The sequence below is a fragment of the Pleurodeles waltl genome, chromosome 5 (assembly GCF_031143425.1).
Source record: "Pleurodeles waltl isolate 20211129_DDA chromosome 5, aPleWal1.hap1.20221129, whole genome shotgun sequence".
Lineage (NCBI taxonomy): Eukaryota > Metazoa > Chordata > Amphibia > Caudata > Salamandridae > Pleurodeles > Pleurodeles waltl.
Genome location: NC_090444.1, coordinates 1,748,722,542 through 1,748,740,831, shown reverse-complemented (window position 1 = coordinate 1,748,740,831; position 18,290 = coordinate 1,748,722,542). Strand labels below are relative to the sequence as shown.

Below are 18,290 nucleotides of genomic sequence, written 5' to 3'. Positions count from 1 at the left end.
TTGTTTGAGAGGTGCTTAGAGCATCAGGTGAATATTGGTATGGCATCCAAAGAAAGCAACAGGTTCCAGTACTCAATACATGGCCTAAGAAGAGTTTATTTATGTTATAATTCAAAGATTAAACCCTAAATTCTAATGGCACTTTCATATGGATATACTCGAGAATGAAAATATGAATACAGTTGGACACCTTCTTTAATACCGACAACTATTTTTTATTAGATTCCAACAACCTCTATTTTGACTCAGCACGTTTCTGTGTGACTGTTACTTTTGTAGAGATATGGGTACAACAGAACATAATCGATTTACCAGTAGCAACGATGATACTGTCTTTATTCTGCAAGATCTAAAATCTGAAAATGCACACATTTGGGCTCAATTTAAACAGGTACATTTGAATGAAAACTTGAATTTATGACCCAATTTGTCTTTTTTTCACCTGCTTAACAATGGGATGCAGACAGACGTCAGCTCTTTTTGTGGGTGGAAGTCTCCGTCACGAGAGCAGAGCTCCACAGCTGTAAATCCCATACAAGGGGTGGGCGTTTTAAAGCATGGTATACTTTCAATGTTTGGGGATGCCCACAAGCATGAATGTTTGTCAGAATTCCCAAAGTACAATCCTGCCCCAACCACCCTGGAGATAGTTGGAAATATACTTCAACACAAGGCTGCATAACTCCCGTTCCTGGGTGAAATGAGAATGGATCACCCCAAATTTGGCATGGGGCAGGAGACGGGGCCATCCCATGGAAAAAATAATTTGCCCTTGGAGGAAAGCAAATGTGTGCCCTGTTTATGGAGTTCTCCACCATGGCAACCTCTGTCGAGAGGGAATGTATCCTCAAATTAGAAATTGTGTGATTTCGAAAAGAAACCGCATGGACACTTGTACCATGCACAGTTTTCCATGTGAATTACTTGAGGTGTTGTTGGATTCCAAAACGAATCAATCAATAAATTTATAGAGTGCACAGCTACTCACAGAGTGTCCTGGTGGCACTTCACTCATTGAGCACCAGAACCGGAAGCAGATTACTCATATGCCCCTTCAAGCTGCCAGAGCAGGTGCAGATTTACCACTTTTTTATGAGTATGACCCTTTGTTTATTGTGATAAAAAATGCAGAAGTGTATCTCCCATGGAACCTTTTTAATGACCTCAAAATGATCTGGAACAGTGACTCTGAGTCTTCATGGTGTCTGCTGGAGTAGTGGTTAGTTTAACAGTTTTCCAGTGCTAACCATAGACATTTTCACTAACTAGAAATGTTAATGGCTTTTGCATCATAGATACATGGCAGTCTGTATTTTGTTTTGTATAAAAACACTTAAGTAGTTGCTTTCAAATATATATTGAAACAAACAAAATCTTGAGTTTTGTGTGCCAGACTTAAAAGTAAACTCTCCTCTTATTGTTATCTCTTTTGTAGGGCCCTCCCTGTCATCAAATATTGTTTTAAAGTGGTCTCTCCCAGAATCTTGGCAAGGCGTGGAGCCTGGATGGGCTGGCAGTAACTACAGTGTTCCATCTGCAGGAGACGATGTGATCATTTTACCAAGTAAGTTTGCAGATATTTTGAGTTTATTATAAGTTATACATTTGGGTAGTATCTGTAAAACTAATGACTTGTAAATAATCGGTGCCGCCAAATTAATAAAATTATTATAACAAGTGCTCGAAAAACAGATAAATACATTTGCCATAAGCTAACACATTCATGCTCAGGAGTTCACATTTCTTTCAACGATAATACGTTGTGACACATTCAAGATAATGAACTCATGGATTTATTAATATAGTTAGGTTTTACAAAGACTAGAACTCATTAGTCTTGGAGCTAGTAGTGAACTGAGTAGTGGACCTCAGTTATTTACTTCTCAACCCTTTGTCAATCCCTCCAGGTCAATTCCTTTCACCACTGCACCAATATTTTACACTATCCAAGTAGACAACAATACCCAACAGCTATACCAGAAGCATATCCTGATTCTGGTCCACAATAGTGTGGCATTCATGGCAAGTACAACACCACAGGAAGCTTAAATTATGTGCAAGTGGAACCTTGGAGGAGTACCCATTCAGGTCATGAAATATCAGACTTTAAAGTTGAGAGTTGGTATTCAGATACAAAGGAGCAGGCTAAAACATGCACGAGGAAAGAGCAGGCACACACAGGGTGTGGGGCAGGGCCAGGAACAGGACAGAGAAGGCAAGACAAAAGAGAACGCATCTGGCCCATGTTCACATTTTTCTAGTTCAGTTGAATTTTCTTAGGAGTTTGAGAGGTAAGGAGAAACAATTAAATATTTTTTATCAATTTACAGTGTATACCATTTGGCCACACATTGAATCCCAGAGGCAGAAATTAAAGTTCAAAGGTTTTATTACAAATTCAAAGACAGACTTATGTAAATGAGTCTCAGAAACGTACTGTACAGGAGCAGAATCGCCAAAGGTGAATCAAATCATCTAATCAGGTTAAATCATACAAGCATAAGACATTACCAATAGTCCAGTTGCGGAAATGCAAAAGACAGTAAAAAATACTTGATGATCATAGTCCAAATTGTGATCCTCCTGTCTAACCATTTGAAAACTAATTAAATCTAAATGTAATTAAGCTAAAGGGAAACGTAAGATTTCTCCAGAAATATAGGGAATAGAATTATAAACAAAAGTGTCAGCCTAACAAAAACATCAGTAGAGGTTCTGCAAGAGACAGATTTGCTTAGCACAAAGCTACTGTAGCCAAATTATAGTAGAGAGATCTGTACCCCTTTGATGTCTTAAGGGATCGCTCTAGTTAAGGGTAAAAAGGGACTGCCTCATCTAACTTGCTAAACTCCACTTTAGGCCTTGCAGAACATTTGAGAGTTTACATCATTATCATCAGTAGTTTTCCACCTTCCGCTCAAAGTTTGAAACTTGCAACTCCCATTAGGCTTTCATATCATGAACTAAACATCAGGATGACCTTGGACGCCTCCCGTGTCCAGGACATTGGAGGGAAGTTCATCTTCATATCCTCTAGTTAGCACTTCTCGTCCTTGCCAACATACCATGCCATACACCTTAATTTCAAACCAACAACAAGCCTTTCATTCCATCAACAAGCCTCTCATTAACTGTAGACTTGTGCAGCTGCACCTGCAAATAAAGAAAATGCAACACGAGCAAAACTCCACATTGAAGGTTAAACATGGAAATACATTTCATGCCTTCTTATGTCAATTTAACATAGAATTAAATGCACATTCGACTACATAGTTATACTTGCATTTCACTTCATAAGTACAATAAATGATGAATAAATGTATTGGTATAGCAGTTAACAATGATACCATAATCCCAATACGTTGAATATAAGAATATACATGTGTTATTTTCCATTCAGTAAGTGTTATTACAAAACATGCATATATCCTCTCTACAATTCTACTTAAGTATTCTATAAGTGCACCTCAGAAATATGACTTTTTGATGCACCACATTAACATGGATACATTTGAACACAATATATATTTGTCATTGATTACATCTTCATGTTACCTCAAGAACACATAATGGCACAGCCAAGTTATGCTCTCTCACAACCATAATGTCTACATACAAGAAAAGGAACTAATGATGGACAAAAAACTAGGTTACCATTAGCATTGTACACAATGTAGGCCTCAGAACTTCCCACAGCTACTGTATAGAGAAACTGAACATCTCCGTGCAGATTACTCTTACAGATAGTCACCCGGCAAACCCCAAAGGAAAGAGAAAGAAGGAGCTTTTCTGTATCTGGACCATAAGGCACACACAAGGATTGAACTTAAACACATAAGACAAGCTCCTATGGGTCCAGCTGGAGGGACAGTGGTGATTCCCATGAAAATAGCAATATCACTCTATATGATAGAGACTTCTAGTTGCAGATTCCTTACCTTAGAATTTCCCCCAGGCGCCAGACTTGATCCGGAGATTTTTGTTCAAGCAGTACCCCTGCATGCCGTCAGGTGGTGTTGGTTGACTCCTCATGCGTCGTTGGCATTGTGGTTGCCGTGATGACGTCGCGGTCGTATATAGGTGCCACCCCGGCACGCTGACGTCAGTTTTTTTTCACACCAGCCTATGCGCAGATCCAAGGAAGAGCTACCCCTAGACATTTTTTTACTAACTGTGACACTTTTGTTGAATACTCTTTGATGAGTTTTGGATGTGTCGAGGAATTTCACGGAAGACCGGTTTTAAACCCTGCAAATCCTGTCACCGTATGATGCCAGTAACGGATGCGCATCTCGTCTGTCTTTGGTGTCTGGAGCATGACCACAACCGAAGTCGTGCTTCGAGTGTCGGGCCATGAACCCAAAGGCTTTGAGGGAGCGGTCCCTAAAGCTCATGGCGGTCCAGCGCTCGACTCTCTGTCACTCCTGGTCTCGTTCAAGAGTCATCACCAATTCTCCTTGTCCCATTCCAAGTCCTCTGAACTCTAGGGTCACAAGAAAAAGAAGTCTAAGAAGGCAACACGTTCTTCGACTTTGCCATGATGCCCATACGATGCGACTCAGGAAGAGTGTTGACACTCTAGACCTCCGTCTTGGGAGCCTGCGCCTGGGTCGGCTCTATGCCTCCCCAACTTTCCAGGAGCCGGGGCCACCCCTGCCCAGTTGAAAGACTTCTATGAGGGCATGCGCCTCATCTTTGGGCAGATGTCCAGCAATCTCTAATGGACATGCCCTTTGATGGCACCTGTCCCTTTGGGGACAAAGCAGACTCAGCGCTCAAGCGCTTTAAGGATTCCCATGCTATGGCTCGGTCTCTTGGCCTTGTAGCTACTCCGTACCCCCCACAGTCCACTTTTTGCCCCTTTTGTGGCTACAGAATGGGCACCCACCGTGTCCATTTCCACCCCACCACTGACCCGCGCATGCTTCACAGCCTCTTTGTGGACGTGAGATCCCACGTGCTCGTGGATCAGATAGCCAGCGGTCCACCCAGTCCACTCCCACCCCCTCCACTGCCTCCAAGCCTTCCAAGTCTTTTGGAACATCCTGGACCAGTTGGCGGCAGGATCCACCATCACCTTCCTTACTGGGAATCCATTACCACGGGCAAGTGTGTGTTGCAAATTGTCCAAAGGGGCTACTTCCTCCCCTTCGAGACTTCCCCTTCGGCCATGTCACCATCATCTGATCATCTGTTGGAGGATCATTTGGCACTTCTCCACATGGAATTCACAGCTCTCTTGGCCCAGGGAGCCATAGAGAGGGTCCTTGTGCCAGAAGTAGTTCGTGGTTGTTATTCCCGCTACTTTCTGGTGCCCAGAAAGGACAAGAGCCTTCGCCCTGTCTTAGATCTCCGATCCCTCAATCTATTCCTCAAGAAGGAGGAGTTCAAAATGCAAACTCTAGCTCAGGTCCTGTCTGCCCTGGAGACTTGATGATAGCGTTGGACTTCCAGGACGCCTATTTATACATTCCCGTCCTGCAAGCCCACAGACAGTACTTGCGATTCGTGGTAGGTCACAAGCACTTTCAGTTCACTGTGCTACCCTTCGGCCTTACCAGCTCCCCTCGGGTGTTCACGAAGGTGATGGTAGTGGTTGCAGCTCATCTGCATAGGTTAGGGGTTTCAGTCTGCCCCTACCTCAACGACTGGCTGTTAAAGGCAAACTCACCCCAGGCTGTTGTCTCCCACCTCCAGACTATGCTGAACCTCCTGCATTCGCGGGGGTTCACTATAAACATGCCAAAGCCACGCCTGACTCCCTCCCAGATGCTCCTTTTCGTCAGAGCTTTTTCTGGACACAGTGCAGTTACGGGCTTATCCTCCCAAAAGGGGAGTAAAGGATATTCGGGCTATGATACCAATGTTTCAGCCTCTATCCTGAATTTCTGTGAGAATGACTCTGAGGCTGCTGGGCCTCATGGCCTCCTGCATCCTGCTGGTCCAACATGCCAGATGACATATGCAGGCTCTGCAGTGGGACCTGAAGTTCCAGTGGGAGCACCATCAGGGGTATCTCTCTGACATGATCCAGGTCTTGGAGGGGACTGTACTAGATCTGCAGTGGTGGCTGTCAAATTCAGATTGGGTCAGCGGCAGATCTCTCTCCTTTCCCCAACCAGATCTCACAGTAGTGACAGATGTGTCACTCTTGGGATGGGGCGGCCCCTTGAGAGAGGTAGAGATCAGAGGCCTCTGGTTTCCGGCAGAGTCCAGGCTCCACATCAACCTTTTGGAGCTCCAGGCGATCCTACTTGTGTTGAAAGCATTTCTTCCCTCTCTCAAAGGTAAAGTGGTGCAGGTGTTTACCAACAACACCACTGCCATGTGGTACTGCAACAAGCAGGGCGGAGTGGGGTTGTGGACCCTTTGTCATGAGGCTCTTCGCCTCTGGACATGGCTGGAATGCCCTTGTTCAACATCTGGCCACCAGAGCAGATGAACTCAGACGTCAATGCATAGTCGATCACAAATAGCACCGTCATCCAGAGGTGGGGCAAGGTCTGTTTCAGCAGTGGGGAGAGCCTTGGTTAGATCTGTTCGCCTCTGCAGAGAACACGCAATGTCAGCTGTTTTGCACGCTGGAGTTTCCAAGGCGGCACTCGCTTGGCTATGCTTTTCGTCACGAGTGGAGCTCAGGCCTCCTTTACGCCTTCCCGCCAATACCACTTCTGCCCAGAGATCTGAAGAAGATCAGGCATGACCGGGCCCAAGTAATTCTGGTGGCTCCGGACTGGGCACAAAGAGTCTGGTATCCCGCGCTATTGGGCATGGCCATCGATCCTCCGATCAGACTGCCCGTTCGGGTGAATCTTCTGTTGCAGCAGCAGGGGACAGGCCTTAACCCAAACCTGTCCAGTCTCTGCCTCCGTATGTGTAGATTGAGCGGCATCATGGCTTAAAACAGTATGTAGTCATATCAAGGCTTTGTATGAGTTATAGTGGCAATGACCAGGCTGATGTTATCTATGTACAGTGCCATCAAGAAGCAGAGAACGTGAGTCATAACAATGCAGTATTAGATTGGTCGTATCAGAGTTGTATAGAGTATGCAATTGTATTTTGTATAATGGAGCTGTAAAAATCTCGAAACAGCAGAACATTCTTCCTTTTTTAGGGAACTGTTGCAGGCCTGAAATTCTTACACACAGCTTTCGGGTGACCGCCATGCTGGCAATGGTGGTAGTACCGCTGTCAGGCCGGCGGTAATGATTGCCAAATAATGACCATGGCAGTGATCCCTCCCATAGACAGCCAATGTACCACCCCAACCGCCAGTGCAGTATGACCACTGAACACGGTGGTAGCCACCTACAGGCAGGCGGAAGACAAGGACCTGCCCACCATATTATAACATAGCACACGGCCACGATTTCTGGGGCGATAACAATGCCACCAAAAGCCTGGCGGAAACACATCATATAAAAGGAGACACCCACCTCCAGGGACACAGAGGAGTCCGTGACCGCCATGGAACCAGAACTGGAATTCATCCCGATGCTGTACCATGCCATGACAGTCCTGGGGCACCACCGCCGATGAAGATGACAACGGTGAGTACAGCCGCCTACCACAAGAGGGAGGGAGGAAGGTAGGGAAGAGAGACACACACACCATACACGCACACCACACACCCAGAGCCATCGCCAGAGTAAATCGACAGTAACAGAACCCACTAGCAAAGAAAGCCAGGGCACATACCTCTGTTTCAGCCACTGTAATCCAGTAGGATGAAGAGACAAAATCCCAAAAAATACAGAAGTGCATATTTACATGCAGGGCCATTGGCCAGTCCAAAGTCTGAACATGCCCACAGGGCAAAGTCCAAGGCCCAACTTGACTCCTGACAACATCGGGAATCCACTGTGCAGGGGCATCATGTTGAAAATAGGCAGGCACCTCAGGGGGTTGGTGGTCTTCTTTTTGGGAAGGGGGTCCTTGGGTTTGAGTTTGGAGGCAGTGGTTCTCTACCCTTCCATTTTGGGGTTGGAGGAGTGAGCTTGGGGTGGGGGGCCAGAGTGCCACTTATGTGCCCCTTAGTGGCAACTGAAGTCTTAGGGGGTGGAACTGGGCTAGATTTGGTGCTGGGGGTGGGACTTTTCTCTTACGGGCAGCACCGGAGGAGGGAAGAGGTCAAGGAGAAAAAGGAAAAGCTTCTTAGGACCATGGGGGCAGGTTGTGAGAGGAGGATTGGGAGTGGAGGTAAAGGGAGTGGTTGTAGGAAGAGTAGGTGTGCTGGGCTTGGGTGCAGGTGCATGGACAGTGTGCCTGTGTGAGGTGGATGACTGTTGGGGGTCTGAGTGCAAGCGTTTGTGTGTCTTTGGAGGTTGGGCAGACAGGGCGGGGAAGGGCAAACAGGAGGTGTGGATGTATGTTGTGGTGGTGTCTGCAAGTGAGGTCGGTGTGCTGGATGAGGTGGTGATGGTGGTGTTGGTGACTGCGCATGTGGTGTGTAGGGTGCATGTCTGCGGGTCTGCCACCAGGGGGTGTGCAGGTGGCAGGTTCTGGGACTGTTGATGCTGTGCATGCAGGTGTGAGTGCTGATGTGACTGTGAGGGGGGAGGAGGAGACAGTGGAGGCAGTGGATGATGTTGTGTGTGCATCTGTGTGTTGGCTGTGTGAGTGCTTGTGGACTGATTTGTGCTGCCTGTCTTTGTGCGAGTCTTGTCTGTTGTTTTGGGTGCATGCTTGTCTGAATATGTGCATGGGATGGGTTTGGGAAGAGGAGACTGGGAATGGGAAATGGCATTTGGAGAGGGGATGGAAGAAACTGGGACACTGGCTGCCGTTAGAGAGGAGGCCAGAGCCTGAAACGATCTCCGTAGGGCCGCAAAGCCACCGTAAATGCCCTCCAGGAAGGCATTGCACTGCTGCATCAGGGATGCCAGCCCCTGGATGGCATTCACTATGGTTGACTGCCCTACAAAGATGGATCTCAGGGGGTCAATAGCTTCCTCACTGAGGGTAGCAGGGCTGACTGGGGCAGGGCCTGAGATGCCTGTGGCAAAGGAGATGCCCACCCTCCTGGGTGAGCAGGCATGGGCAACTCAGTGGGGGGCTACTGGGAGGGCGGTGCTGGTACAGGGGGTGGCAGAAGATCCTGTAGCCTGGGTGGTCCCAGAGGGGTCCGCCACCACCAGGGAGCTCTCATTGGAGGAGGAATCAGAGCCAGTTGTATCAGCTCCTGTCTCCCCGTGGTGCTCCCTTCACTCTCCGTCCCACTGGTCCCCTTCGTCGGTGGACTCTGCCTCCTGGGTCCCGTGGGCTGCAGCTCCCTCACTCCATGGTGCCCCTGCTCCTTTACCAGATACTGCTAATGCACACATGGACAGGATGACAAAAGGAGAGAGAGGGGGAGAAAGAAAGGGAGCACAGGGTCAATCACAGCACCAACAGCACAGATGGCATACACATCACTTTAACTCACTGAGACAAAGAATGTACCACACTGGTATACCATTGGCTAGGTACTACAGCAGGTAGGAGCCAAACACTGCCGTCTGCACACCATCTGGGACCAACTAAGCCCTGACTGACATGAGAATCCAGCTACCTAGCTTTAAAAAATATGCATTACACCCAACATACCTAAGCTGGACCACGCAGCAATGTCTAAACTGGCATATTTGGGCATCCACTGACTAGAACCTTGCACCTAAATCCCATGCCAGGTAACAGATGATGGTTGTCACGCACACTCTACTCACCCCATTGTGGCTGCCGTGATGTTCTCAAGCGCCCATCCAGCTCTTGGTAGGTCACCACCAGTATGCGGGCTATTGGGGGGGGTCAAGTTCCAAAGGGCACCCGTCTGTCATTGGGAGGCCGTCCCCAGCTGGGCCTCCGCGTCTTCCGGGCCCAGTATCTCAGGTCCTCCCACCGCTTCCTGCAGTGGGTGTTCCGCCGGCTATTGACCCCCAGAGTCTGCAAGTCCTTGGCGATGGCACGCCACAACCCCTTCTTCTGATGGGCGCTGACCTGAAGAGGAAACACAGACGCTGGGACACCATAAACCAGACAATCCATCCTGTCACACATATGGCCTAAATACTGCATTTGCCCCTCATCAGGCACACACATGACCCGTACCTATGCATTAACACTGCCACTAGCCATACCCCCCCAAATGACACACTGCCAGCACACACATCTCCATGCAGCCATGACGCATGCAACGTACCCATGATGTACTCACCTGTTGGTCTGGAGGTTCATACAACTTTCCATACAGGGGTAGGACCCCATCCAAGATCCTCTCCAAATCCTCCGACGTGAAGGCTGGGGCCCTTTGCCCTGTAGCACAGGCTATGCCAGGTACCAGACACAGGTCACAGCAGCACACGCAGTGGAGATGTAGTCCTGTGGAAAGTCAGGAATCAAGTGAAGTAGTAGGAAGAAAATTGCGGTCACATCCGCGGCGGTGAACACCGTCACTGCCGGCGTTGATCATCATTGGTTCCTGTATTCCATAGAGCCCCATGTTAGCCAATGAGGACTTGCACAGCGGTGCAGACCACCTCCCGCCATGACGCCTAACGCCATCAGAGTGAGGCCACTTCCACCTGTCCCTTCATACAGGACAGGTCGTTGCAATTTTCTAATGCTAGTACACATGTATTGATTTAAATATGCAAACAAACACAAATGATGGACGGAATGCGGAACCAATCAAACATTCACCCCCAGTCACAGATCTGGGTTTAATCCATCAATTGTTTTGCTCACCATGCAACCCAGTTTGGACCCAGCCATATGCAAATCAGTCTTGACCCTGTTGCCCATGGGAACAGTCCAGCGTGAACTGCCAGGCCAGGTCCTCCCTGAACCAGGAACAAGCGTCCTGGGATCGGTTTCAGGGTATCACCCTTCATCAGCCAGGCTAGCTTGAATCCAATAGCATAGTGAGCCCGGGACCCACATCTGGGCATACCAGGGGCACTTATGGCGTCAAAAGCAACCAAACACAAATGATGGACGGAATGCGGAACCAATCAAACATTCACCCCCAGTCTCAGATCTGGGTTTAATCCATCAATTCTTTTGCTAACCATGCCACACCAGTTTGGACTCCGCCATATGCAAATCAGTCTTGACCCTGTTCCCCATGGGAGCAGTCCAGCCCGAACTGCCAGGCAGGTTCTCCCTGGACCGGAAACAAGCATCCTGGGACCGGTCTCATAGTATCACCCTTCATCAGTCAAGCTAGCTTGAATCCAAAGGCATAGTGAGCCCGGGATCCATGTCTGGGCATACCCAGTGCACTTATGGCGTCAAAAGCAAACGAACACAAATGATGGACGGAATGCGGAACCAATCAAACAGTCACCCCCAGTCAAGATGTACGTCATTGATGTCGACAATATCAGTGCCCAATATACGAACATGCTCTGTGTACACTGATGTTGTGTGTCCATAGTTCCTGTTGTCACTCCTTTCTTACCTTTGGGTCACTTAGGTACCAACCACTGCGGAGGACTAGGAGGAGGAGGCAAGCATCCGTGTACAGACTCCTTGTGGACTTGGCTACATTGGAGGATCGGCACATCATACTCACCTAATGTCTGGACAGGGCCACAATCACAGCGCTCTGTGTACAGTTGGAGCCTGATCTACTACCTGCTATCCGTTGCACCACAGTAATACCCCCTCTTGTGCAGGTACTATCAGTGCTCCATTTCCTGGCAACATGCTCTTTCCAGGTGACAGTGGGTTTGGCTGCAGGAATGTCACAGCCAATGTTCTTGATTGTGCTTGCAAGGGTTTTGTCTGCCTTGCTCAAACACATGTGCAGCTACATCACATTCCCCCAGGTAGATGACTTCTACTCTGTGAAGGCTGGATTCTGTGCAATGGGACACATGCCACACGTGATTGGGGCCATTGACGGGATCCATATTGCCTTAGTCCCCCCCCCCCAGGGCCAATGAACAGGTATACAGGAATAGGAAGAGTTTCCACTCACTCAATGGCCAGATGATATTCCTTGCTTACCAGTACATCTCATGCGTCACTGCCAAGCATCCTGGGTCGTTGCATGATGCCTTTGTCCTGAGGAATAGCAGCATCCCACAGCTGATGGCACAACTACAGAGGCAGAGAGTGTGGCTTATTAGTGAGCCTGAGTCTCCACCCAGTGTATGTCAGTGTATGCCTTCAGGAGTCATACCCCATGCCATTGTGCAAGGCTAATGTGTGTCCCTCACTTCTTCCAGGTGACTCCAGCTACCCAAACCTGTCCTAGCTCTTTACCCCTGTGAGGAATCCGAGAACAGGGGCTGAGAATAGGTATAATGATGCTCATGGGCATACCAGGAGGATTGTTGAAAGGACCTTTGGTCTCCTGGAGGCCAGGTTCAGGTGCCTCCATCTGACAGGTGGATCCCCATGCTACTCCCCTGAGAAGGTCTGCAAGATTGTTATGGTGTGCTGCATTTTGCACAATTTGGCCCTCAGACGCCATGTGCCCTATCTGCAGGAGGAAGGGGGTGACAGTTCACCTGTGGCAGCAGTGGACAGTGAGGGGGAAGAGGAGGCGGAAGTGGACACATATAATACAGCAGTACTTCCAATGACACTCGGGTAAGACTGTTGAACTATACATTTCTCCATTTAAGTGTTGTGCTGTGTGGCTGTAGCATAATGCCAGTCACTACCTTTGCATCCCAACTGACTGTCACCTATGACTTCCCTTTTTGCAGATGTTGATGTGGTTACAACAGTGTAATGCTGTGATGTGTACAGACTGCTGAGACACATATGTAGTATGGATCAACATATTACAGGACATTTGCACAGGATCATGCAGTTCAATACATTGTACATTTCCTTCAGATAAAGCACTATTACTCAAGTTGTGTTCAGTGGTGTTTATTCAAATAACAAGAAAACTATGGAAAGTGCAATAGAGTGGGGTGATGGTTGGGACAAGTCCAGTGTAGTGGGCCAGTCTGTTTGTTGCACAGGTCCAGTGTCCATGGGGCCATAGGACGGGGAGCGATGGCAGTTCAAAGTGGACATGGTGACACAGTAGAACATAAGGGGGGCACTCTGGAGGGGCTCATTTCCTGGCAGTGGTCTTGGTCTTGGCAACTGTCTGTGGTGTCTGTCTGGGTCGCAGGGAACGTTTGTGCGGTGGTTCACCTTCTGCGGGGAGAGGGGTGCTGGTGGCCTGTGGGTCCTGTGGCAGGGCCTCCTGTGCACTAGCTGCAGCAGATGTTGATGGCTGCTGGGTGGAGTGGCTAGTGGAAGTGTCCCGCTGGTGTGCTCTGTTCTCCCGCATGGTGTTGGCCATATCACCCAGCACCCCTGCAATGGAGGCCATGTTGGCATTTAGGCTGCATGACCTCCTGGTGGTGTACCCCCTGCAGCCGCTGGTTCTCCGGCATGATGTTGATCACCTGACCCATCCTATCCTGGGATTGTTGTTATGCTCCCAGGACATTTTGTGAGTGCCTCCTGGGCAGTGGGTTTCCCAGGGCCTGTCCTCCCTCTGATGCACAGCTGTCCTCCAACTGTCCCTAGCCCCCTGTGCCTGTGTCCCCTGAACGGTGTGCCCACTCCCACTGACACCAAGACCCTCATTGTCTTGCCTGTGTGGTGTGGACTCGGTTCCCTGTACAGGTGGGCACACTACTGATTGACGTGTCCTGGGGACAGAGGTCTGGAGGCGTTGGCTGTGGTGTTAGATTCTGAGGGAGGGGCTCTGTGGTGAACTGGCTGTGGGATGGGGTAGCCGATCGACCAGTGGTCCCTGATGGGCCAGGAAATTCATCCAGATCCAGAGCTCCTGAGTTGCTGTCATCACTGGGAGCATCTTCTGGTGGTGGACTTCCTCGCCGCTGACATTGGCTGAGGCACATGTGGAGATGTAAGTGATGTATTATGGTACATGTCTGTGACATATTCCGCATTCCTAGCTTTCCCAATGAAAAAGTTGTTGCCTCCCACCTATGGTAGTGTGTGATGATGGATTGTGGGATTGTTAGTTCTCCATGCTGTGCATGTATTGGTGGTGTGTGCACATGCAGAGCTGGAAGGGATGTGCATGCAGTGGATATGGCATGCAGGGGTTGCCATTTCAATTTGGTAATTGGGGTTGTGCACTGTGTGGGATGGAGTCGGGTGATGGGAGTCAGGGTGAGAGGTCGTGGTGGCATGCAGGTATGCGGGAGTGATAGATAGTAAATGTTGACTCACCAGTATCCAGTCCTCCGGCTACTCCAGTGAGTCCCTCAGGATGCAGTATTCCCAAGACATGCTCCTCCCATGCTGTCAGGAGGTAGGGGTCCAAGCTGGTGCCTTGCTGCAATAGAATGCACCTTCCCCCATAGGTTGTTCAACCTCTTCCTTATGTCATCCCTTGTGCATGGATGTTGTCCCACGGTGTTCACCCTGTCCACGATTCTCTGCCATAGCTCCATCTTAGTGGCAATGGAGATCTGCTGTACCTGTGCTCCTAACAGCTGTGGCTCTACCCTGACTATTTCCTCCACCATGACCCGTAACCCCTCATCCGTGCACCGGGGGTGCCTTTGTGGGGGCATGGGTGTTGTGTGGAGTGTGTTGTGCAGAGGGTGATGTGTGAAGTGGTAGGGGGTGTGGTGTGTGATGGATGAACGGGTAGTTGTGATATATGTGTGCAGTTGTCTCTGGGATTGCCGTGGCAAAGTATAGTGGTCTTCTCATGTTTGCAAAGGATTGTGGGTGATGTGGGGGGGTTTATAGTGCTGTTGGTGGGTGTGTGGGGTGGGTGTATTTATGTCAGGTGTGGGTTTTAGGTTCTGGCCAATGTTGTCTTGTTTTGTTTTTGGGTGGCTATATCTGCCTTGGCGGTGTGCACCACCAATTCTTTACCGCCGTTGAATGTCTGCTGTGGTGATTCGTGGGTCATTATTTTGGATGTCCTTGTTTTGGTGGCGTAACCGTATGGGTGGTAGTACCAACAGTTTATTACGTTCAGTGAGTCTGGCAGATTTGTGGTAGTGGCTGTTTTCTGTCGATTTTGTGTGTATGTGTCATAATCTGGCGGATGGATGTTCGCCTCTGTGGCGGTATGTTGGCAGCAGTCACAGCAACGGTATTCGGAATTTACCACCAATGTCATAATGAGGGCATTTATCTTTCATGCTTGGCTCCCTATTTGGAATGTTTAAGGTAAGATCTCCAACCAGCCATAACCCTGAACTCTCTCCCTCTAAACACAATTATGAACCGGCTTCTCCAAAGCCCTCTTTCCTGCTGAAGTCCCATAAGGGAACTTAGTGAGTTTTCTGAGATTTCTAACTTTTTCCATTGATTCTTTTTAATAGTTAATTCCATTCTTTGAAATGCCCAAACATATTTTTGCAGTCTCCCTGCAGACTTCTTTAGCTGTCTGTTGCAGACGACACTGCTTACAATATTGCATAGAGTGCCATTTGGGTGAGGCTATTGCCAATGATTGGATGGATTTCATGTCTTTTTCAGTTCCCTGCTTTTCATTAAATTTATTTTCTTATCATAATACTTGTGTTGTGTTTTCCCACCCCTAGAGCATGTATTCTTTATCCTTGCTTTTGTTTGGATAACTGGGAGTGGGCTATTTAAATTGTCTGTCTTTGATACAGCAACTAGTCAGATTTCTTTCTGACTTTTTTTTCAAATATCTGGGTCTTTTAAAGCATCCTAGCACCATATTTCGATAAGATCCTGGAGAAATTATACTTTGTAACAAGGACTTTTGTCCCATTTTCTCTTCATTTGAGCTCAACTCTTTTAATCTCAGCTCAAAAAACTGGTAATGAAGTCAGTAGAGACTAAAGGCTGATGACACCTCTCTGTCCTCCCGGAGGAGCTGTTTAAGGGTTCAGGGCAACATAACAGCTTGTTTTCACTAGTTCCCTATGCTTGTCCTCACCTGCAACCATTGGTTTGCCACTTACTGCAGCAGTGGATTCCATCTTAGGTAGACTACGTCATTGTAGGAGGCTGGCCTGGCTTGTAGTGGGTACCAAGGAGTACTTACACTCTGTACCAGGTCCAGTTATCCCTTATTAGTGTAGGAGAGGTGTTTCTAGCAGCTTAGGCTGATAGAAGGTAGCTATAGCAGAGCAGCTTAGGCTGAACTAGGAGACGTGCAAAGCTCCTACTATACCACTGGTGTCATATGCACAATATCATAAGAAAACACAATACACAGATATACTAAAAAAATAAAGGTACTTTATTTTTATGACAATATGCCAAAAGTATCTCAGTGAGTACCCTCAGTATGAGGATGCCAAATATACACAAGATATATGTACACAATACCAAAAATATGCAGTAATAGCAAAAGGAAGTAATGCAAGCAGTGTAAAATTACAATGTATTGCAATAGGAGCACATAGGTATAGGGGCAACACAAACCATATACTCCAAAAGTGGAATGCGAATAACGTATGGACCCCAAACCTATGTGAGCTCATAGAGGGTCGCTGGGACTGTAAGAAAACAGTGAGGGTTAGAAAAATAACCCACCCCAAGACCCTGAAAAGTAGGTGTAAAGTGCACCTATATTCCCCAGAGAGCACAGAAGTCGTGATAGGGGAATTCTGCAAGAAAGAACAACACCAGCAATGCAACCAAAGTGGATTTCCGGATGAGAGTACCTGTGGAACAAGGGGACCAGTCCAAGAGTCGCGACAAAGTCGGGATTGGGCAGATGCCCAGGAAATGCCAGCTGAGGGTGCAAAGAAGCTGCCACCGGATGGTAGCAGCTGTAGATTCTGCAAGAACGAAGAGGACTAGGAACTTCCCCTTTGGAGGATGGATGTCCCACGTCGTGAAGAAGCTTGCAGAGGTGTTCCCACGCAGAAAGACCGCAAACAAGCCTTGCTAGCTGTAAGGGTCGCGGTTAGGGTTTTTGGATGCTGCTGTGGCCCAGGAGGGACCAGGATGTCGCCAATTGCGTGAGGAGACAGAGGGGGCGCCCAGCAAGACAGGGAGCCATCACAGAAGCAGGCAGCACCCGCAGAAGTGCCGGAACAGGCACTACGAAGAGGAGTGAACTGGAGCTCACCCGAAGTCACAAAAGAAGATCCCACGACGCCGGAGGACAACTCAGGAGGTTGTGCACTGCAGGTTAGAGTGTCGGGGACCCAGGCTTGGCTGTGCACAAAGGAAATCCTGGAAGAGTGCACAGGGGCCGGAGCAGCTGCAAATCACGCGGTGCCCAGCAATGCAGTCTAGCGTGGGGAGGCAAGGACTTACCTCCGCCAAACTTGGACTGAAGAGTCACTGGACTGTGGGAGTCACTTGGACAGAGTTGCTGAGTTCCAGGGACCACGCTCGTCGTGCTGAGAGGGGACCCAGAGGACCGGTGATGCAGTCTTTTGTTGCCTGCGGTTGCAGGGGGAAGATTCCGTCGACCCACGGGAGATTTCTTTGGAGCTTCTAGTGCAGAGAGGAGGCAGGCTACCCCCACAGCATGCACCACCAGGAAAACAGTCGAGAAGGCGGCAGGATCAGCGATACAAGGTTGCAGTAGTTGTCTTTGCTACTTTGTTGCGGTTTTGCAGGACTCCTGAGCAGTTAGCGGTCGATTCCTTGGCAGACGGTGAAGAGAGAGATGCAGAGGAACTCTGATGAGCTCTTGCATTCGTTATCTAAAGAATTCCCCAAAGCAGAGACCCTAAATAGCCAGAAAAGGAGGTTTGGCTACTTAAGAAGGAGGATAGGCTAGCGACACAGGTAAGAGCCTATCAGGTGGAGTCTCTGACGTCACCTGCTGGCACTGGCCACTCAGAGCAGTCCAGTGTGCCAGCAGCACCTCTGTTTCCAAGATGGCAGAGGTCTGGAGCACACTGGAGGAGCTCTGGGCACCTCCCCTGGGAGGTGCAGGTCAGGGGAGTGGTCACTCCCCTTTCCTTTGTCCAGTTTCGTGCCAGAGCAGGGCTGGGGGATCCCGGAACCGATGTAGACTGGCTTATGCAGAGATGGGCACCATCTGTGCCATCAAAGCATTTCCAGAGGCTGGGGGAGGCTACTCCTCCCCAGCCCTGACACCTTTTTCCAAAGGGAGAGGGTGTAACACCCTCTCTCTGAGGAAGTCCTTTGTTCTGCCTTCCTGGGCCAAGCCTGGCTGGACCCCAGGAGGGCAGAAACCTGTCTGAGGGGTTGGCAGCAGCAGCAGCTGCAGTGAAACCCCGGGAAAGGTAGTTTGGCAGTACCCGGGTCTGTGCTAGAGACACGGGGGATCATGGAATTGTCTCCCCAATGCCAGGATGGCATTGGGGTGACAATTCCATGATCTTAGACATGTTACATGGCCA

General features: G+C 48.8%; 1 protein-coding gene across 1 annotated transcript in view; it reads left to right on the top strand.

The window, feature by feature from the left end:
* PKHD1 (PKHD1 ciliary IPT domain containing fibrocystin/polyductin) overlaps nucleotides 1–18,290 on the top strand; it is a 1,684,711-nt gene that overhangs the window by 1,402,949 nt on the left and 263,472 nt on the right. The window contains exon 51 of the mRNA XM_069236642.1: nucleotides 1,436–1,564. Coding sequence (XP_069092743.1) covers nucleotides 1,436–1,564 — 129 coding nt within the window. The remainder of the gene's footprint in view (nucleotides 1–1,435; nucleotides 1,565–18,290) is intronic.